At 36.3% G+C, this 22763-nt stretch overlaps 1 protein-coding gene across 2 annotated transcripts in view; it reads left to right on the top strand.

Annotated features, from left to right (window-relative positions):
* LOC149718471 (cell adhesion molecule Dscam1-like) overlaps positions 1-22763 on the top strand; it is a 189354-nt gene that overhangs the window by 22305 nt on the left and 144286 nt on the right. For both annotated transcript variants that reach the window (XM_089847499.1, XM_089847431.1), the window contains exon 2: positions 16548-16868. In XM_089847499.1, the coding sequence (XP_089703625.1) occupies positions 16548-16868 (321 nt within the window). The remainder of the gene's footprint in view (positions 1-16547; positions 16869-22763) is intronic.

The following is a 22763-nucleotide window of genomic DNA, read 5'->3' as shown; positions in this document are numbered from 1 at the left end:
GCATTGTTTAACTTTACGTTGGGTAAGCCGAAAATCAGAGCCCTGTCCTTGTTACAATGTTAAACGTGATTTTACTGAAAAATCTTGAAAATTTTATTTGAATTTGAATTTGTGTTTCATCCTTGTGTCGAAGTTGAGATTTTGAATCATATTACGAAAACAGTGATACTAAAGCAAAAAAAAAAAAACAAAAAAAAACGTTCAATCTAACAAAGAAGTGAATTTTTTCCAATCCAAGTAATATTTTCCTTGGTTGAATTATTTATAAACTGACTTAGTCTTTCCAAGTATAATTATTAGCTTAATGCAATTCATTTAAATTTACACCTGAAATAAAGTTTATCTAATTGACTCACTTGGTTCGAAGGACCGTGTCAATTAAGCTTCCCAAAGTCCATTCCCCGAAAGAGCTTCATTATAAACCAATTAAAGAGAATAATCCGATCCGGCATTCTTTCGATAAAATTCCTACTAGGGTATTTTGAATCTGAAACAAAATATAAAATTGTCCCTTCAATCTTTATTTAAACGTATACGAAGTACACCACATGAAGGTCCATGTTTTACACAAATCATTTCTTGTGTAACCCGGAGAATTGCCCCTGTCTTTTATATGCTTATAATAATTAGAATGATATATCATTTCATATTATAGCGAAATGTTTAAGGCCTTTTCAGATGATACAACTTTTGACTCAAATAGATGGGTCAAAAAGTTGAGTCAAAAAAATTGTGGTCAATTTTTAATTTGGTGATTCAACTTCGTTTCGCACGACCCAACTAGTTCATTCAACTGAAGTTGACTCACCTAAATGGTTCCAAAAATTTATATCGTCTGAAATGTTCTTTAGTATGAAAATAATTTTTTCTCTGCCAAGAGGTTTTTTAGAAGTTTCCCATAATGTGGAACAAATTAAATGTTCTATTTTTAAAATGCGGATCTTCAGCTACGAGTCACGGTGAAACTATCTCATCTGTCCGTTAGCGTTAGCGGCCTTTATTGCGAAGGTTAAACGGGAGAAAGGATTCTGTGGAAAAATGTGAAACGTCTATACAGGAAATGGAAACCCGTCATTCGTGAAAGAGAAAAGGGATACATTTCTTTGAAATGACAGATCTTATCAAGGAAGGTACATTAAGGAATAGAAATTCTGACTTTTCGCAAACTGTTTAAAGATAGATAATGATGTGTCTCTATAACCAAGATCTCTTCCATGAAGTTAAGCCAGACTGCTTTCGTTGGGTTGACTTCATACGATACTATTGCAGAGGTTTGATGCTGTAGTTCGTTTATTTACTCAACTTTCCTTGTCATTATCTGTATCTTCCTTTTCTTGCTCTATTTCCTTTCGTCTATTGACTAACGTTTCAAAGTATGAAAGAAGTTTCGTATTGGCTTATTAAAAGAAAATGATATATCCTATTGATTTTTTTCTGTTTTGAAGGAGGGACACCTTTGAATTTCGTCCTTATAACTGTTTATGGAGAGTTGGTGTAATATTCCTTGTATATTGGGAATTTCACGGCAATGAAGATATGTAAATAACGGAAATATCGTATGCAGGACTCTCACCTGCACCCTAAAAGTCCCTATTTTCCAGCAAGGTCCTTAGTCTATACGGTAAAATCGGTATTTGGTCCTTAAAACACCCTATTTTTCAAAAACCGCAGAAAAAAATAAGAAGTCAAGATTAAGTGTTTTTGCTAAGAAGTAACGAAAATTCGTCAGTCTAAAGCTAGATTCCCACTCGACGGAAAACACGACGGAAACCCGGCAGAAAGGGGTTCGACCGAAAAATCTTTACGCTGAGCCCGACGGAATTTCCGTTCTGTCGGGCGTAAGTTGTGTTCTATTTTTTCGGTCGTGTTCGGCGTTACGCCGGTGTCTCAGCCAATGAAATTATCCTACTGACAACGTCATAAATTTCAAGAGCACACGCATGCGCGAGGTCGATTGATGGCCGCCATTTTTTTTTGTGGTTGACCAAGGCTTATCGGAAACGTACTACCGAGAAAGCAAAATCAAACTAACGTAAGTAAAATGAGATTTGATGTTAATAAGGAAGACTTTACTGAGGAGGTTAGAAAATATCCCTTCTTGTGCGATCAAAGCGACAATGGGACAAAGATACCAATTAAGATTGTGAAATGGATGTTGTGGAAACAACTAATATCTGTCACGTGACCCAAAAATATCTACCGCCAAACTGAAAATTCAGTCGAGTGGGAATCTAGCTTAAAGAAAAATATCTGTAAAAATGAGTTCGAAATAACTTGCTATTTAGATAAAAATGGGAAAAGAGAAATACAACGTTCATAACTTCATTTAAAACTTAAAAACGTGTCAGTTCAAGACATTTTTATATATTAAAGTTGTCATTTGGTTTCCGATGAAAATTTTAAATTTTTGATCCCAATTTTAACCGATTTTTATGGTGAAAAGTCGCTTTTTCACCTATTTATTTTTAACAATTTTTGGTGGAAGCCCTGCGCATGTTTATTTCTCTCGTTTCAATCTAGTTTTGTTCTATGCTAATTTCATCTAAGAACGTTAATTATGATGAAACTTATCACACTTATACTTAATTTATATTAGGATATTTATAACTTTAAAATTATCTTCATGAAGCGCTTACACTTTTAGTTACAACATAAATGTTTCTAAAGATGCGATATTATCTTTACATTGAAACACGTATCACTAGAAACTCAGTGTAATTCTTCTGATAGGTCAAAGTTGACAAAGAAAAAAAAACTATACCAATACTGAAAAGCTGTTGTAAATTTTGTCTAAAAGCTATACTGCCCAATCTTGTATTCCGTGTGTGGTTTTTGAGAGCTACCGCAGATGTTTCAAAGAACCCCAAAGCTTGCTATGGTAAATACAGCTCGGGAAAAAGCACGCACTAAAAATTTGTCGATCGTTTTCGTGTTTCTTTTGGCTTATAGGCAGGTTGAAAGTGGCGTAAAACTCTCGTAAAAAACCAGTAAGTTCTTGTTCCCGTTACGCTGAAGGTTTCTCTTCTCTATTTTGTCCCACAGAAAGACCTCCATAAAAGAATAACCTTTCGAAAGAGTAGGCCTGTAAGTCCTCATAGTGGGCAGAAGCTTTCAACTAGAAGTAACGTATTCCAAACCTAGCCTGAGTTAAAACGTCTCAAAGATGGGAGCACAGCAAAGAGGTCCAAGATATATTTATTCTCCTTTGACGCTTTAAAATTATCGTTTTGCAGAGCTTTATATAAATAAAGTAGGCATTCCGTTTTATTTTTGAAACAACAGTTCATACGTGTTTTCCTTTCTTAAACCACTAAACCCCTGCTTGATGAATGTTGGTTGATATATGGACCAGTAAAAGCGGGACATGACTCCCGCCACACGATAGGCCTACACATCCACTAAGAGAATGAACTATTCTAGAGGCATCTTAACGGCAACAAATTATAAAAGTTTAACTATATAAGTCTTATCAGTAATTAGGCATTACCATAAGTTTATTTGATATGTGTCATAAGTATGACACCGCCTAAACTACGTGATGTTAAAGACTTACTGAGAGATTCGAGATTCGAGAACGATGCTAGAATTAACTACACTCGGTTTTACAGTCCATCTTCCTAAGTAGTCTGTACTAAACTTTTCACAGAGCTTCAACAGGCGTCGCTTTATGAGAATGTATGACTTTTCACCTACGTCACTTCATGACAAGCTCTCCGTACCCAGTGACAAACTTATGGAACAATATTTTACATTACACAAGGTTTTGCCATGAGGGAGAAATACTGATTTATGTAGTTTAAGTGAGCTCAATTTATCTTTAAACTTAACTTTTCTTATTGAAATTACTTAACAATTTTATGTACCCTACCCGATATAAAAGAAATATCCCCATCATGACAAAATTAGTCGTAAGATGGCGGGGTTGCAGTCATGGAAGGGATTAATGCGTAAATAATAGAACAAATCCGAACCATGCAGCTACCATTCTGTTTTAAACAGCCTCTTTCTCAAAGGTGCGCATTGTTTAGTCTAAATCAGATAAGAGATGCAAATTAAATGGATGATCACAATGTCTTTGTATTTAATCGTCGAACGCGTTTTATACCCGAAATAAAATAGATTATTTAAAAATGAGAAAGTAGTGAGTAAACAAAACTCACACCTTAAAATAATTTGTCATAATTCCCCTAAATTGTGTGAAGCCAAAGTCACTATAAGTTCTGTGACTTAGTTTTAGAAAAGTACCTTGCCTAAAACGTATCTAGGTGGTGTCTCACATCAGGTTATCAACTGTGAAATTTTCCTATACTTTAAGATCACGCCCGCAACATTGGCACACTTAGAAAACTAAAAGTGAGACGAAAATATTGCTTACATTTTCACCGGTTTTAAGGTCTTAGGCATTTTCTATCACCACCGGCTGTTTAAACAGTGGCATGTTTCTTCAAAGGTATATTTTACTCTCAAGTGGATATATGTTTTATTCTTGCCTGGTTCTAGATCCCTAAAATTTTCTTTTAAACAATAAAGTTTTTCCACTTACACCTACCATAGGTAACGTAAGGATCATAAGTATGCCTGGAATGTCAGAAGTGCATTTTTAAAATGTTAGTGATTAGTTGCGTAAGATGATAATCCATCGCATTTTCTGACACGCAAAATATTATTAAAACCAAACACGTGTCTTACATGTAGGGTGGTTCAGATAGTTGTGTTCAAATTACGCTGAAATTTTTTTTTTCAAAACATAGTTGTCTTTGTCCTATGTCAAGCAATTGCAATGAAATTGACTTGAAAGATTTTCGTAATAGGGACTTGGCAGTACAACGTCACGCTACCTACCACTGGTGCTAAAAACATACCAGGAGGAGGGTCTTATATAGCTTTAATTCTGTAAAAAAAACATACCATAATGGTGCTGGGGCGGAGTTAAGCCCGAATTAGCCAAGTCCCGCTGAGTTTTAAATTGCGGCTCGTGAATCTGATCTATCATTCACTGTTTTGTGGATAGCACTTACGTTTCGGAAATTTCGAAAGATGCTTCCAGAGAAACTCATATGGACGCGCTACATGAAGTCTGGTTTTTTCTTTGACCTTTGGGCCCTGTAACTCTTGCTAGACAAATACAAAAGATTCAAAGTAGCTAATTTTCCAATAATGAAAATTGGTTTGCAACAGTGTACCCTTGTGCTTAAAAAATATATATATGTATACTTATCATTGTAATTCTACTTCAATTGTTTTTTTTTGTTGTCTGAAATTCAAGGCTTGTCACTTGCTTTGGCAAGAAGACTGTTGTATGATCCCATTATGGTGCGTGATGTAAATCTTAAAAGTAAAGCGTGCCGCTAATTTTGAAGTTAGGGTATACCAACGTACGGAAACATATGCCTCAATGCGCTCTCCGAATACTAAGCGAATTCCTTCAAACTCGGCTTTGCCCTTTTCGAAAGGCGAAAGCTATTAAGGGAATTTTGTGACAAGGAATGCATCAATAAATGAACGGTAAAGGTTATCTAACGCTTTATTCCGATAGAAGGGATTTGAGAATTTGCGATTAAACGCCTTTACGCAGCTATCTTCGGCCTTCTCTCGAATGCGTTTAAGACGACGGCGTCGACGGCTTTTGTCTAAATGCTGTTTGAGGTATGCAAAGAGTTATTGACCAATTGCGACAATATATGATACGTTTTATAACAAAGCAGTCTTTGATACCATATTGAGCTCTATAAACACTGATAAGATTTTGTATTATCAGGATGGTTTAGTTATTCGAGGCCAGAATTTATTATGATGGAAATTTAGTATCATTAGTTCAGTTGGTGCGAGTAGATACCGCTAGACTAGTCCTAGATTAAGCATGTGATTAAAAATATTAAAACGTCATTTGAATTGACTTAACCTTATTTTATTAGTTGAAAAGGACAGATTGTGGCGTAACAAATCCAAGTTTAGTTTGAATCCATGAATGTATAACGGGATGAAAGTGTTTGTTTACCTATAATTATACCTTCACAATCGGATATCTGCTGAAAATCGTAACTAGCAAAAGTAAATATTCGTGACTGAAAGTATCTGAGGAATATAACAGTCTTCATTATTGAACAGTATAGTGTTTACGATGCAATTTAAGTATTGCTTTCTCTCTGGCATCTTTGTCGTCCCGTCAGCTCTACTTTATGACGTTATCCTTTTCCTTTAAATTAGTTTGGCTATTTCAGCATTGTTAAAATATTTTGGTGATCATAGATTTCGTAGTACAAATCTGGTAAATGTAAAAACGTTTGTCTGACTACTGGAGCTAGTGTTCATACTCTAGTTTATCGTGTATTGTGATTAGGGGAAGCATATGTTTCTTCCGTTGGACACGCTTTTCTTACTGCCTCCTTTCTGTTATTTCTAAGCACCTTTGTTACTAAGACACTTTTATATGAGTGGCGTATGCTTTTTCAAAGTTCTTTGCAAAACCCCTGCTATCGAGAGATAGAGCTTATGTAATTCCGTTTAGAACTACTTTTGAACAAGTGCTGGAAGATATTGAGCCTATAATTGCCGTTACTCAGCCTTTAAGGACTCATACCCAGCTCATTCTCATTGTTGACAAAACAATTGCCTAAACGGAAATACAGTAGCTCATTTTGACAATAGGAAGTACTAGCTTAATTACTTTTTAAGTTTTTACGCTATTGCTTCCATATTTTCTAATTTTGGGAGTAAAAAAATTATTTTACCTGTGTATCGTGATTACCTACGCGTTACGTAGAAAGTGGTAAACTTCACTGTGGTGACATCTGCTGTAATCTCGCTAAGATTATTCCAAACAACATGACTTTACAATTATTAACGCTAAATATTTTAATCATTCATACGTAAGAAATGAAGAATTTCTTTGACAGTCAAAGATATTTTCAGTAAAAACACTACAGATATAAATGGGTTTACCGAGGTTTTATTATATAGGAAAGCAATTCATTTTCGGAACCGATTACCTCACCTACATTTGAGATCATTTGCTCTATTACTTCAGTGACAATCTGAAAAAAAATGGATAAGTCAACTGTTCCCCAAAATTCTTATAGGAAGCCTAATCTAGCGTTAGCTCACTTTGGTGAACCGTTTTTAAATAATTTAGACTAACAATCCAGTGCCGACTTAAAAAAACTAATGGATTTTACTGTCAACTCAAATTTACACTTTCATTTATATGAGCGTCTTTGGGTCAAAGAGTTTTTTAAAAGTGGTTTTTCTAAAATGGAGAAAAATTCAACGCATACATCCCAAGAGAGAAACCATGGATACTCTATCTACATCGGACTAACCCTGTATCTTTCGTCCTAGCTCGCTTTTTCGGATAAAGTTGGTCCTACTACAACAATCTAACAGTATAGGTCGCTTGATGCTTTATTAAAATGCAAATGTTACGTCTTGGCTTGATTAAATTGATTTCAACCATTTTCGCCTCAAAGAATAATTACTCTTAGTTTTATAGATAAAATTTTCATCCCGCATCTCAAGATATGAACGTTGTACCAACATTTAAAACGTTTCATAACCGTGTAATGACATTCCTGGTATCGAAGACAAGCTAGACCAGTTCAGTTATAGAATTCTAGCAGCGACGTAAGCCGTTGTTGCCCGTCAGCCCATTTTTGGCCACCATTTTAATAATTGGCAGCATATTTAACCCTAAAAACCGTTACGCCCGTCTTTAGGATACATTGAACTAGTAAACATTGATGAAATATGCGAACGTTAGTTCGTAGAATATTTTTTTTTTTTTACATTTTTAGCCACCATTTTTGAAAGTTTCCGCATATTCAAAAATTGCTTCCCATGAACGTTGATTATTAGTCATTTAGTCAAAACTAAAGATGCCTTCTGTGCCAAACTTTAGTCATGTTCTGAAAATGTCCTGTCAGCCCATAGTTTTGAATTCGGTTCAGCTAGTGCTTTGCCTGTCCAATTGAGATAAAGATTCCATGAAGAAATCGATCGAGTGCCGAGGCTTTTCTGGAGAAACTAGGATGAAAATGAAGCTCTAACTCCTATGTTTTAATCTTGATAGGGCGAAACATTATAACCTCTCTCGCGGCGTCCCACGACGCTTTAAAATTCATCCTTTCAACACTTTAACCCATCACTAACTACACGCACTAAAACTCAACTGCTAGTAAAGTTACAGAATCTACCCCGGCTCAGTGAATTCAAAATTCTTCCAGAACAACATTTTATTTTCTGGAAATAAAGTGAAATTTAAAAAAAGTCTAGACTGGCACAGTTTGGCTTCTGTTCAAATTGAACTATACAAGGTTAGAACTTATTTGAAGTGAAACAATTCAAATAAAAGTGAATTCTAATCGATTTATTCAGAGACTACTGTATTTAAAATTTTCGTAGAGAGGCGTTTTTGCTATCAGAAACTAAGTGTAGGAATAATACAACATAGTTGTAGTTTTTACATCTCCGAGTGACGATGACTTTATGGAGAGGTATTACACTGGACGTATCTCTCTGTGTGTGTGTGTCTGTCTGTCACCGCGTTTAAAATTATTTTAGGAATAACGTTTCTTAAAACGACATAACTAGAATTAAGGAAAATTGCTGAAGGTTAAAATAATTAATGTCAAAAAATTTATTTAATTATTTAAGAAAGACCTCTAATTAGGTAGATAGCCCTCATCTCGACTCGGAGAGGTTTATTTTGGTTTCCCAACTTGTATAGTTTCGCGAATCAATGAACAACCAAATGCACAATAAACTCGAAAATTGAAAGTTTTCTGTTATAACTTAAGGCTCTTTCAGACGATCCAACTTTTTGACTCAGCTTGATGGGTCAACTCGAGTTGAATCAAGTAGTTGGATCGTGTGAATAGACGCTGGATGAGTTGAGTTACCAAAAAAGTTGGCTAGGAAAAAATGGATCAGTGATCAAATTTTTTCTGACTCCATTATTTAATTTCATTTCTCCAGCCAATCAAAATGAATTACAAAAAATGGCTTTTTCGAGGGTTATTTCGTAAGTGCCAAGGGAGGTGGCGCTTAAAAAGTTCCATTTAGGCGGTAAAAGTTTAGTCGTGTGAAAAGGAAGGATTTACTTCACTTTTCCATTCAAAAGTTGGGCAAGTTGATACAACTTTTTGACCCATCGAGCTGAGTCAAAACGTTGGATCGTCTGAAAGAGCCTTTACTCGGAGTGTGGGATATTAAGTACGAGGCCTTATCGAGCCTATAGAATTCCATAAGATCGTTAGTAGATGAAATCTACGTATTCCTGCTTCTGGAAATTGAATAACACTCGGGTCCAAATAAGGGAAATTATATTCTTGATTACTGAATCAGATGAAATTCCAAAACATCCTTTTTTGACTGTGGAAAAGTCCAAAAATATTCTTTGAAGTGGAAGCTTAAAAATATGATTTGTTTCGTAACATTCTCCATGACCCAACCCCTTCCTTTAGTAATAATTAGTAACACTTATTAAAAAGCCCACCATCCCTGTTTACGTTTTGTAATTTGTGAACAGCCCCCAGTGAGAATATCCTATCAAAAGATCTAATTTTCCTCTCCTATACGTCTCACTATATCTGATCTAGAAAATGCTCAAATTTTAAACTGACTCTCTATTTGTCTCTCAGCGATTTAACATTCCGTAAGTGTTGAGTGATTTTTCAGCGCATTTTTCCCTGCATGCCACGAAAAAGTATGCTAATTTTTTCACAATTGCTTGTAACGGTTTCTTAAGTTCAAAACTACATCATTGTGTTCCTAACTTAAGAATTCTATGAGTTGAAGAGCGTTTTGTTCTCTTATGATGAGGTTCAACTTAGTGGAGGAAAGTAGTGTGCCCGGGGTATATTTTATTTCATTATTTTGCAGACTTTTTTCTTCATTTTACATCGAAATTAGAAGAAAGAGGTTGGGTGGGGGGGGTGGAAATCGAGGGAGACAGCTGCGGGAAGTAATCGGAGCGTGAAGGAGATCTATAATGGGAAGCTTCTCTAAACTAGCTACCAATTTTTTACGGACTTTGAGTTTAGCAACCCATGGGGGACAGTGAAGAAGAGTGCTTCTAACGTCATTCTATACTTCTACGTAATGGCGGACAGCCATTTAGTTCCGAATCGCGGCTTCATTCTCCTTCCTATCTTATCATTTTGCTCACAGCCCGCTAGGCGTCTTCGACTGATAAACACTGAACCGTTTCCGTTTCGCCAATATACTCCTAACCCTACTTCCTCCATCGCAGGCATTCCTTACTCCTTTATATCTTCTTTCTCTTTTGGATTCTAGCTTTTTACTCCCTATAGATTTTCTTTCCAAGTCTTGTGGGGGAAAAAGAGTTAGAACGGGACGGTGCGAAGAGTAAGGGCATTCTTTTCGTGGGCACCCAACGGTCGCCAGTGCCTTAAGGCTCCTGCACGTTAGATACTGTTTCCGTGTTCTTTTGTGTTTGCAATCTTTTTGACTCGCTTAGAATAGATGTTAGACTTAGAAGATGTAGTGGATCAGATGGTCAAAGAGTCATCATACATAATGTATGGGTTTAGCATACGTTAATGACAGTAAGTCTCCAATTATATATTGGCTACAGCGACTTACGTTTCGAGCATCTTCCGTATTAGCGCTAGAGGTCACTGGGAGATTGAGACAGTCAAAGACTGATATTCCAGTCGCAATTTCCCGGGTTTGCAGATTGGCAAAATCCATGTCTAAGTAGATTAAATATCTACTTAGATTAATTGAATCTTGTTCAGAATTAACGTTCAGATCCTGATTGGAATAAATAGATCTAATTAATCATCTTATGGATGTAAAGATATCGATTTGATTGTCTACATCTAATTTAGATTATACAGGGTGTTTGTGAAAGGTCCATCAATAATGAAAGGGCGTATTTATTGGGTCATTTTGAGTCGAAAATGTTCTATGACATTTTTCCGTCCGGGCCACTGTTTTCAAGTTATGATTGGAGTAATTTACGGATGACCCCCTTAAATTTAATTAAGAAATTGAAAGACAGCGCTAATTTAATGAAGGGGTCATCCCTAAAATATTCAAATCATAACTCGAAAACCGTGGGTCGGACGGCAAAATGTCATAGAACATTTTCGACTCAAAATGGCCCAATAAATACGCCCTTTCATTATTGATGGACTTTTCGAAAACACCCTGTATGTATTAATCAAAATGCAATTAATTTCAGGTTTAATCATAATGGTAATTACTGTTATGCTTGTAATTTTTAGTTTTCGAGTAATATGATCAGACAGTTTACATCTTGATACGATTTTTAATACCCGCTTAAGTTTGATCAAATCGTAATTATTTAAATATTTTCTTGACTTTAAGACTTTTCATCGTTTGTAATGCAACACAACAATGAATAATTTGCCTTATGTTATACGTTCTAGAAACGAAACCAATCTAAATATAACATAAAGGTATTTCTGTTGACTTTTCCATCGTCAAGAAGTATTACTAAAATGTGGATGAGAGGGAAAGTATGACAATGGCCATAGAGCCTGTGTTAAAAAACGCGGACATCAAAGTTTCGCCAATAACTATTTAGTTTACTAGTGACTGATGGACTTGCAAACTCGCGATTGAAAGTAGTTCAGACATTTATGCTCCTTGGTTTAACCATAACCTACTCGATCACGCGCATCACGACGCAAGCTGCTCGCGCTATAGCTAAATTATCGAGATTACACAATAGCAGACGACGGTAACCACGTAACCGCGAATTATCACAAGACCTATTTAAAGGGAGTGAACAGTCCCAGTATACCTACGCCAATAAAACGGTCAACTACGGCGAAACTCTGATGACTCGCGACATTTGGCCATTTTCATACTTTTCCTCTCATCCACTTTTGGTATTACTAATATATTTTCGCCGATTCTACAACACTTTTGAAGTAAAGAGATTCATAGCGTCAAACGCTTCAGATCCCCCTGTATACTTTTTCAGGGGAATATGAATGAAGTGTTTGTTACCTAATTATGAGGTGGGGGTCTTCCCAATTGTTATGAGAGGGAGAGGCTGTGTCGAAAATTGACCATATATTATTATAGAATTTGTGAACAGCGCCTTATTGGTGCATTTTCCCTGAATACGGTTGCAAAGAGGGAAAAACATTTCTACAGGGGCTGGTAGAAAATACATTATAACGATTCCGCCTTTAAGTTTGCTTTTCCCAACATCTAATAGCTGGCTAAATTTGCCTTGATAATTCAATCAGGGAATTTATCATTCTTTCCATTTTTTTAATTTTATATAAACGGGATATTTTTGAGTATTGATAAGGAAGTATGCATAAACACTATCTATTCTTGCTTCCACTATAGCGAGGCAGAAGGTTTTAAGAAAATTCAGTGTAACTACCTTTTCTGTTCACCATCTATCTTAAAGTTTATGAGAATTATCAGGGGTAAATAACGAAAGGAGTTAGAGACGCTAGCTTCCGTAGTGTAGAATACAGTGGGACTTTCAAACGTAGACACAGAAAAGAGAAAACGCCTCGGTCGCGCCGCCTATAATTCAAAATAAGTATGATATTTTCCAACCAATAGCGTGGCAGTAAAGATTCGAAAGGCATGCTGGGATATCGATTTTCTCCTGTCTGCTAGTATTCGTCTGCTAGTGTTCGTCTGCTTACGACTGAGTGACAATTAGGCTTAGAGTAAAGTTTATTCATTAAGGTGCACTTGAATTAGAAACATGCAACTTTAAAGTTGGTAAATTCCTTATTCGATAATGAAATGGAATCAAATTTCGTTTTTGCATCCTTCAATACAGTTTTAGTTGTTTTAATTTCTTTAGTCACAGATACAGTCGATGATCCTGATCCAACAGTTCCCACTAAGCATTGGCTCACTGGGCCGACTCTGTAACCGCGCACTTACGGCAAAACAAGTTTGATCACATTTTGAGGATTTCCCCGGCTTCAAATTGCAAATTGTTGACTTATCTTTCTTCTTTAAATCGCTATTTACTCGCGATTGAATATAATAATTATATTGGGTTGATTTATGAGACGATTTCACAACATCGACACCCGCCATTTTAATTTACCCAGAATACCTTGCGGCGCGAGATTTTAAGGCAAAACTTTTAAGGTTCTGGTCTTATTTACAATACAGTTCCAAAGATGGCACTAGGTTAGTTACAAATTCAATGACGTTTCAAGGTCCCACTGTATTCTACACTACGGAAGCTAGCGTCTCTAACTCCTTTCGTAATTTACCCCTGGAATTATATAATATTCTTCGTCTCTACCCTAAAAGCCATAATACTTTTTCAATAACGAAAACAATATGTTATTAACTGCCCATGTAAATGATTCATGTTCAAGGGTTGGAATTTCATTTTTTTTTCTTGCTCTCACATCGAGAGCTCTCACTTTAATTGTTTAACTCGGAGCTTTAACAATACCTAGAAATTCATGAAAATTGTGGAAAGAAAGGGATTTTTTAAAATGGGTGGGACATATCAGCTTAATTCACGAAAGGAGATCACTGTGGAGAAAAATCTGGCATCAAGAAATACGTTTTCGAAGTTTAACCCGTTCTTATCGAAGCACTGTTTGTGCAACAGCTAACCAACAGTGCACTTACCATTAAGCTATGCAAGTTTTGATACAAAGTAGAAACCGGTGAAAAATCCATAAAAAGTGGGAGGAACTTTCTCTCTACGCAGAAGGATCTATTCTCAGGTGCCACTGGCTGGTATCGAACCCGGACCCTGCGAGGCGAAAGCGATATCCACACCGCCACCCCACTATTAAATAGAAAGCCTTGGTTGAATTCCCCCTGTGTTGTATAAAATTCTATTATTGTGACCTATTTTCGATATAATCGAAAAAGGCTCGCGTTTTTTACACGCTCGTGCAGTCAACACAATCAGAACTTTTGGAGATTTACATACACAACGATGCCTTCTCTTGTCTCTGCCACGAACAAGATTCTTAGATTAAAAATCCTTCTTCAATAGCATGCTAGCTGGTTTAAAAATAAATTAGAGAAAAAAAACTATAAAGCCTTTTCTTTGTTACTAGTATTTCCTATTATTTTCCTATATAGTGGGGCTTATTTAATCAATATAAAATAATCCAAACAGAAACCAATTTGTTCTGGACTCGAGGATTTTTGAATTATTTCTTTTTTTTATTCCTACTTCCTAGCTCGCAAGCGAAAAGCAGATTAGCTATTCAATCAGGATTTCTTCGGGTGGATTTATATAGCTGGAGCAAAACGAGCTCGTTTTCTCCTTTTTTTTTTTGCTGATGGAATTGAGTCCCCATTTCTAGATGATCCTTACGAGTAGCTTTAGCACTTTCACCAAACTCTCGTAGGGCAGACCCTCCGGATACTGTCCCATTTTAGTCGAAATCTGGACCTTCCCTTATATTCTATAGTCGTGCCTTTTTATAACACGCCACCAAGCTCCATTCTCTTTTTATTTTCTTGGTCATGATCTTCAAATGTAGAGCGTATAATTCCGAACTCTTAGATTCCTTCCAAACGACCAACGATTTAACGTTCTTTAGGTTTGTCAGGGATAATGGTAAACGCTGACGAAGTGCAGAGTTTTAGTGGAGTTTTTCTGAAACGTTTTGGAGTCTAGTTTTCAGTCGGTGATTTGTATTAGGGTTTAAAAAAAACTCTAAATATATATATATATATATATTTTTCTACCAGAGATAACGAATTATGCCAAGAAGCGAAAAAGGATCTCGCTGAACATTCTTATTTAAGAAGTGCTAAAATTTAGATTAGACTGACTGACTAACTTGATGGCATTCAATGCCCAGCCCAAATAGGGTTTTAATTAATAAAAACACAACCTAAAAATTCCCGCATGTTTTACCCATCATAATAAAAAAACCACTTAATAAAAAACATCACTAAGATCTTCAATTTTGATGAATTTAAATGTTAGAATAATTTCATTTTAAAAATGGTTTAAGATATTTGTTGTTTCAACTTCAAATATACCATTTAATATTATATATTATTTATTATTTTTTATGAAACATTTTAAGACTTTTTTACAAACCAGCTACTTTTGAACGACAATTTCTATCATGCACGCAACTGCTAAAGATGAAAAACCCAAAAAAGGCCAAATATACCAATAAAACCCGGTGGGCAGGGCTTTTTTAAACCCTGAGCCCAAACCACTTTAGCCACAAAGCTGAAACTTTGCAGAGATCGACGTTATTCTTAAATTGTAGAAATATTTTTTATATCCGCGGCCATCTTGATAAAGGTAGCCAAAAATGTAATAAAATCTTCTTTATTCAATAACTTCCGCGCGTTGATTCGATTTTACTAAAAATGGCTACACTTATACTTTTAACCTTTGAGGTTCAATTTACCCGTATTTTAAAATGGCTGACTAAAAAGTAAAAAAAATTACTTAACAGCAACGGCCCAAGGGCCTTTAATGCTAGTTGTAGTATAATTTCATATAAATCGTTAATTTATCAAAAAAACGCTAAAATGTTACTTTTTTGCCGTTTGTCTCGATTTTAGAAATTTTTCTTCATTAAAATAAAAGCAAGCAACTTGGGAATGTCAAGAACGGTTCCCGTGTTTGATATTCTATATCTTCTACATCATTATACTGACACAGGCTAGCAAAATTCAACATTTTGATACAGATATTTGGACTTCGTGTATCAAAAATAATGAAGTTCAATATTGAAATCCCCTTTTTATGTATCACCGATTTATTCAAAAATCTTAGAGAAATCACCATTCGAAATAATCTTGAATCATCTTTACATTGTTTTCGTTTGCCATTACGGGACCCTTAAAAATTCTTCATAAGTGTTATAGAATGCAATTCAGAGTACCTCTTTGAACGGTCCTGGTAATATTTCTCGACTGATCAGGCTTAACGAGAGATGGAGCACAAAATAGTTTGGAGAAGAGACATTATTCATGCCTGCTGTCGTTCTCTCCATTTAAGTGTATCGTGCATGACCTGGACTTGATCTTATAATAGACGACTTGAGAGGGAAGTTCACGTGCACGAATTCCAGAGACGTTTTGCTGATGCCCAATTAAATTAATTTAAATGACTCGAGAAAACAGTAAAATTAGAGGTGATTAATAGTGAATTTAGTCTAACAGCCGCGCAATATGGCATTTAAGTTGAGTGTTAATAATTTTGTCTTTAAAGTTTTCACAATAATTCCTCCATTTCCATATGATTTACTAAAAATCAAATTCAACGAAGAATTATTTAAATGTTTCAACCATTTCAAGGTAATGCAAGAATTGGGTTTATAAGTAACCGCCAAAACAATTACGATTTGTTGGGTGTCTTTCGTCGATAAGCTTGCGTTTACGAAACATTCATTTTATATTCCCAACTTCGAAATATTTTCGCCTTATCTCTGGTTCACTTAAAGTTTAGGCTTACCCGCAAGTTCGTTCTTTTACGATCGAGGCCTAACCCTAACCCCATCTATATTCTTTTTTATGGTCGTCGTATCCGATGTAACATTGATAAAGCTTATTTCTTTTTCCGTGTCTAGAGCTGTCAACTTTCGAAGGACCACGGGGGCCCGTTTTCGGAATCGAACCCTCGCACCGTTCGACTTACACTAATGACACGGGTATCGAGATCAAATGCCAAGCCGAAGGTCAACCTCGAGGGAGAATCTTTTGGACCACGAAAGACGGAAGCCTGGCCAATGACGTCGACGGGTTAAGATACGTTAGGCACGATGGTACGTTGGTTCTAAGACCATTTGCCTCTAAAGATTACAAGCCCGCAGTGCATACGACGACCTACAGGTGCGGGGTCAGCAATTCTTTCGGAACTATTCTTAGTCGGGAAGTCAACGTTAGAGCCGGTGAGTCGAACGTTTTATTTCTAACTCTTTTCCGCCAAGTTCCGCCGCTAAGCGCTTTGTTGATCTCGGACTAGAGGAACAGTTTCCTTCTCAGTAAACCTTCAACTTCCGTTAATCGATGTCAGGGACCCGTGAAAAGAAAATAAAGTGCGCTCGAGAAAGTTAGCGAGAAAGACTGTTGGTCTACTTTCGAAGACCTTTTAGTGTCAGGGGTTTTATCTTTGTCGAATTTAGGGCAAACTTACTACGGAAAGCAAAAAGTTAAAAAGTCCGCTTTATCTTAAGTAGCCAGAGGGGAAAAAGCGGACGAGACGTCAAGTTTTTTTTTAGTTTACCATCGATCTCCAGCTTTAGTAAATTTATATATTGTAAGCTTAGATAACTACCTCCTTTAAGCCCTAAAACAAGAGTGATTAATTTAATAACTACTAAGTTAGATCACAAAGATATTACTTCAGTACATTTGAGCCAACGGTCATAATTTAAGAATTAGCTTGCTTTTCATGATACTTTAAATGTTGTGGCTTCGAAGGTGGAAAACCGTAGCCAGGTGAACGTGATAATTTTTCTCGTTCTTATATACTAAATAAGGTGTACATATCGGGTGTATGGGATGAACAAATTGGACGGTTAAGTGATCGAAATAACATAGTTGAATGTAATAGGACGTTAAGTTGAATTGCCTACCCTGTAACTTCCGGCAGGCCACAGGTTTCCTCCTGAGGCCCTTAGGGTGTCTAAGCGGTTAGAGCTTTCACTTAGCAGCAAGAGGGTTCCGGGTTTAATCCCGGACCGTTTCACTGGACTTTAATTATTAGATTTATAAATTATTTTAATCAAAATGCATATTGCAAAAATTCACATAAAAATTGAAAAAAGAACCTTGCAATAATGTACAAATAGCAATACGTTGTTACGAAATAAAAAGTAGCTTTACTTTAACAGCAGAAGAGTTTTCGATAGGTCCACTTGAGCGGCATCAGTTTCTACTTTGGTTTACGTAATTAAGTATCGGACCAAACAAGCGGAAATTTTAACGAAAAGGCAATTTTTACTCGTATCTTGAAGTACCCCGAGACTTGAAAATAATCCATCGAAAATCGATAATTTTCAACGAGGAAAATAAAAATGTATTTTTTTTTTCTGGATCCATTTCTGCTAGCTAGGTGCATTTGGGTAAAACTGTTGCCACGTAATCCTCAAATGAAATGTCAAATATATTCTAAACAATATCTTTGATCTTGGTGCAATTTTGATGTAATATTCAAACAGAAATAGTCCATTTAAATTAATTGAAGCTTCTTCTCCCCCGGGATATAGTGTTTTGTAATATTTAGTGTACTGTTGATAAGACATATATTGATTTCAATTCAAAGTTTGAAATATTTATTACTGTGTTCAGCTCAAAGGCTTAAAAAACGAGTAGAAAACGCAATTCAGATAAACGAATGTAAAAATATTGATCTCGTGATACTGGCCAGATCTGTATAAACTTTAAAGTAAATAATACTTTGTTTTCGAGGGAAGTGTTTCACTAACCGAAACGTTTTGTAACATTAGTTAATAGTCAAAGAAGGTATATTGGAGGAAATGGAATAGACCTTTTCAACGTAAAAAAGGGAGTAGGCAAACCTCATTACCGGGTTGGACAAGGGGGTTGATGCATTGCCATCTGTCTCTGCGGACTCTCATGATACAAAATGAGTACAGCGCAGGTGCCAAAAAGCGGAATGGAAGGTGGAGTTTTACCTCCGACCCTTTCCCTCTTAGTTACACTAAATGGTCCCCAAACTCGCAAAAGCTATCTAATAAATCCACATGGTTAGTATTATTTGGCATATGTTTAGCAAGTTACGTCAGTAAATCGCTACATAACCATATTGACGTTTGAAGTTCAAAAATTGGGAACAAAACGATCGTTTTTGCAACGTAATGGCGGGCTAGGATTAAAAAATTTATAAAAACAAATTATGTGATCATACTTCGTAGTTGTTTTAATAGAGATAAAATAATGAACGACCGCGATAAACATTTTGAAATATCTTTAGCTCAGCTTACCTACAGTGATTTAAGAGGTTTTTAATGATGAAGTGGGTCACACATTGCCGCGTGAAGCACCGATAAGGGGTTCAAAATCATTGCAATAGCAGCTCTCATGAAAACAGAACGGAGCATGAGCGAGCACTATGGATTGGAGATTTCAAGCTGACTATTTAAAAACATCATTTCACACAAAGAGGACTGAAATATGAACTGTAGTTTTTGGTTGTTGTCTCAGTAGAGTTAAAGAATATCAGAAGAAGTTCAAGTCATATATCGTTCATTTATATGTAATATACCATTGCCCAAGTCATATCAGTATCGGTACCGGTACCGATATATATATATGGAGTATTTCTTGGCCTGAATAGAAACACCTCTAGTTAACGGTATTTGACGAAATCGTGTAAAAATACTAGACAGGAACTGGTATGGCTAATATTACAGGAAAATATAGCTTGCCGCCTTCTTCTGTTATCCCCTTCTGATAAATTATATAACATACCCCAGAGTATTCTTATGTCTTTTCGAAGAAATATATTTTATGGTTTACAATTTTGCAACTGAAAAACAGTTTTATTACATTTTCGGAGATAGAATAATATTTCGTTTTCGTTAATCTTTTTTCGTTAGTTTTTATTTACTTTTTTTAAATAAATAACGGACTCGCGTGAGTTGCCAGACATATATCATATGTTATACATTTTTGTTCTCTTAATGTACAGTTTCATATAGTCACGAAAGCTTAAGTGTAAGCGTTGTATTGCTCGTCAGCATTAGACTTAAAAATTACCTTGTGAAATTTCTGTGTATTTATGTTAAGAAAAAAAAACGAAGTAGGCTTAGGCTGTTACTACATTTTTAGCTTAATATTTTATTTCTCTATTCCACTGTTTTGTCTCCCAATTGTTATACAGTTTGTTTGTTTCACAGGGCGAATGAGGTAGAAATATTTACTTAAGTTTTAAAAACCAGATGGTCTAGTATTTTTGTAAGGTTTTGGGAACACAAATTATTAAAAACATATGAATTTATTAAAAAAAGGTCTTATTTTAGCATTGGTACGAGCTTTGAACTTCAGAATTTATACCTACAATTGCACTTTTTTTGGAATAACTGGGTTCGATGATTATAGTTTCCAGCACTTCAACACCATTTTTTCTCATAAGTCCATTTTTGGAGCCTTAAATTAATAATAAATACACCTCATTAAATCTATCACAATTTCATGGCATTAAGTATATTTAAAATTTATAAAACTTCTCATTAACTTCTCTCCGATTAATATACTTTAGTCTTTAACTATAAGGCTATCATACTCTCCATACAAGCGTGCATCTTCTATCCACTACCAACGAGATATACAAGGCCCATGCACGCTCACTTCGAAGGGGGGGGGGTCCGTCACACATTTATATTTGACTTGTGTGGTTGATAGATGGCGCTTCTTAGTCTCTTTAATACACTTAATAATTAGGCTTAATTCACATGAAATCCCGGCGCGCGCTCCTTCGCTCGAGGTTCGAAACTTCGAGCAGGCAGCTGGTCACGTGAGGTTTACGTAATTTTTTTAGACTTAAACGCTCCTCTAGCGGAGAATCGTGGCGACTTAAAAGGTCCGGAAAAAAATAAAAAAATTGGCGCCCGCATGGGCCTTGTATATCTCGTTGGTAGTGTTCTATCAAATTGTAGAGATACGCTGAATACTGAGATCTCTATGCATCGAAAGCGCTTTCACCGCTACGACCTCATACGTTATTCAGGAAAATTAACACTGTCATAGAACGTTTTCGACTCAAAATAGCCTAAACAACATCCCCCTTAGTTTATGACAGACTTATCAGAAATACCCTGCATACACTCATTTTGTCAAATCTAAGACGCCACTTCAACCCAAGGAAAATCAATACAACGCTTCTTAAATTTTTAATAGTCTCGATTAAAGAAACTCTTATTTTCCTAAGAAAATAATATAAAAAACAGCAGCTGTTCGTGTGTAAAACCTGGCTTCTCTCACACAGGTATTATATCACGGAATATATACTATCTTTATTAATATTTAATGACACTCTTGAGCTACTTAATTAGATTAATCTTGGAATTTCATTCACTCAAAAGCATTAGGTTAATATACCCTTAATTACGCCTAGCTGAACACGATGTAAAGGTATACAGGGTGTTTCTGAAAAGTCCATCACAAATTAAGGGGCGTGTTTATGGGACCAAACTGAGCGGAAAGTACCAAAGAACATGGGGTGTACAACATTTTGTTACGGAGATATGGCCTTCCAAACATTCGTCCCTAAAACAAGGAAATATCCAAAAATGAGGAGTAACACTTAAGACCGACTAACCAGCTTGTTTAAAATTACTAGACAATTTCAATAGCCTTTAATCGAACAATTGATTTCTACCTTTACTAATCAGAAGCGTATAAATGAGTAGAAGTATGCCTACGGTGGTAATGTAAAATTAATCCCAAGTGACATGATGTTTCAAGATCTTCCCAGCACCAAGTAAAATGGTTCTGATTGAAGGGACTTTTATTAGCACAGCGTAAACAACGTTATTTTCAGGAATTAGTCCAAATGTCCACGGGCGGCATTACAAAAACGAGGCAGTCTTTCGAATGATACTTGGACATGTTGGAAGATCCCTGGCTTGTTCCTGTTATCTCAAACCGTAAAAAGCTACGCAAATCTTCATCATCACGGACAACACTCTTGTACGTTAGGTATGACCTTGAGAAAACCTAAAAGGACATCTCGAATGTATTTGAAAAACCCATCTCCAATTAAGGGGCGTGTTGTTTGTTTCCAACAGAGTAAACTCGCCCAGAGAACAATTACAATGCAGAGCCACGTTTCGGCGTTAATGGCCCACAAAGGTGGTCCCAAAAACAAGAACAAACTTTAATTTGTTTCGTTCAGTAAGTGTTTCATGTGTCATAGATAAAACGCCATGATTAATGCACGAAGAAAATGAATTTATTGACAAGTTTTAACATTTAATTGCAACTAGTTACAAAAATTGTTCAAAGTGTTCACCACCCGCGTTAAGGCACACATTAGCACGTCTTACAAATGATTCCCTTACACGTTGAAAAATGCCTGGAGTTTCGCGAGTTGTTTGACAGCCGTGAATTATTCGTCGACGTAGCTCTTCAACATCGGGCACTTCAGTCTGATAAACTAAGTCTTTCAGGTGGCCCCAAAGAAAGAAATCACAAGGGTTCAGATCGGGTGATCGAGCAGGCCACTCCACAGGTCCACCTCGACCTAACCACCGCAAAGGGAAGGTCGCGTTAAGATAATTTCGGACCGCGATGCTGAAATGTGGTGGTGCACCATCGTGCATGAACCACATTCTGTTTACCAAACCTAAGGGTACGTCTTCGAGTAGTTCCGGTAAATCGTCCCGTAAGAACTGCAAGTAAGCCACACCGTTTAACCTGGGCTCTAGGAAATGTGGCCCAATTAAATTGTCACCCACAATACCACACCACACGTTTAAACTGAATTGTACTTGGTGACTTCTAACGCAAGTTGCGTGGGGGTTTAGCTGGGACCATTGATGTTTATTATGTAAGTTAATAATACCATCCCGTGAAAAGTTAGCTTCGTCAGTAACCAACAAATCCCGTGGGAAATCGATATCGTTTACTTTAGCCAGAAACCACTGACAAAACGCCGTGCGTCGTGGGTAGTCCGCTGGATTCAAACCTTGAACTTTTTGAACATGGAAAGGATGAAACCGGTGGCTTCTGAGGATTTTCCACACGAGCGTGTGGTTTACGCCTAATCGGCGACCAACTTGGCGGGTACTTGATTCAGGCTCGTCCTCGAAAATGGTGAG

Source organism: Phalangium opilio, unplaced genomic scaffold, assembly GCF_054372755.1.
Source record: "Phalangium opilio isolate 3A_F unplaced genomic scaffold, DU_Popi_V2 ptg000002l_1, whole genome shotgun sequence".
Classification (NCBI taxonomy): Eukaryota; Metazoa; Arthropoda; class Arachnida; order Opiliones; family Phalangiidae; genus Phalangium; species Phalangium opilio.
The sequence above is the reverse complement of the archived record's forward strand: the minus strand, read 5'-3'. Positions and strand labels throughout refer to the sequence as shown.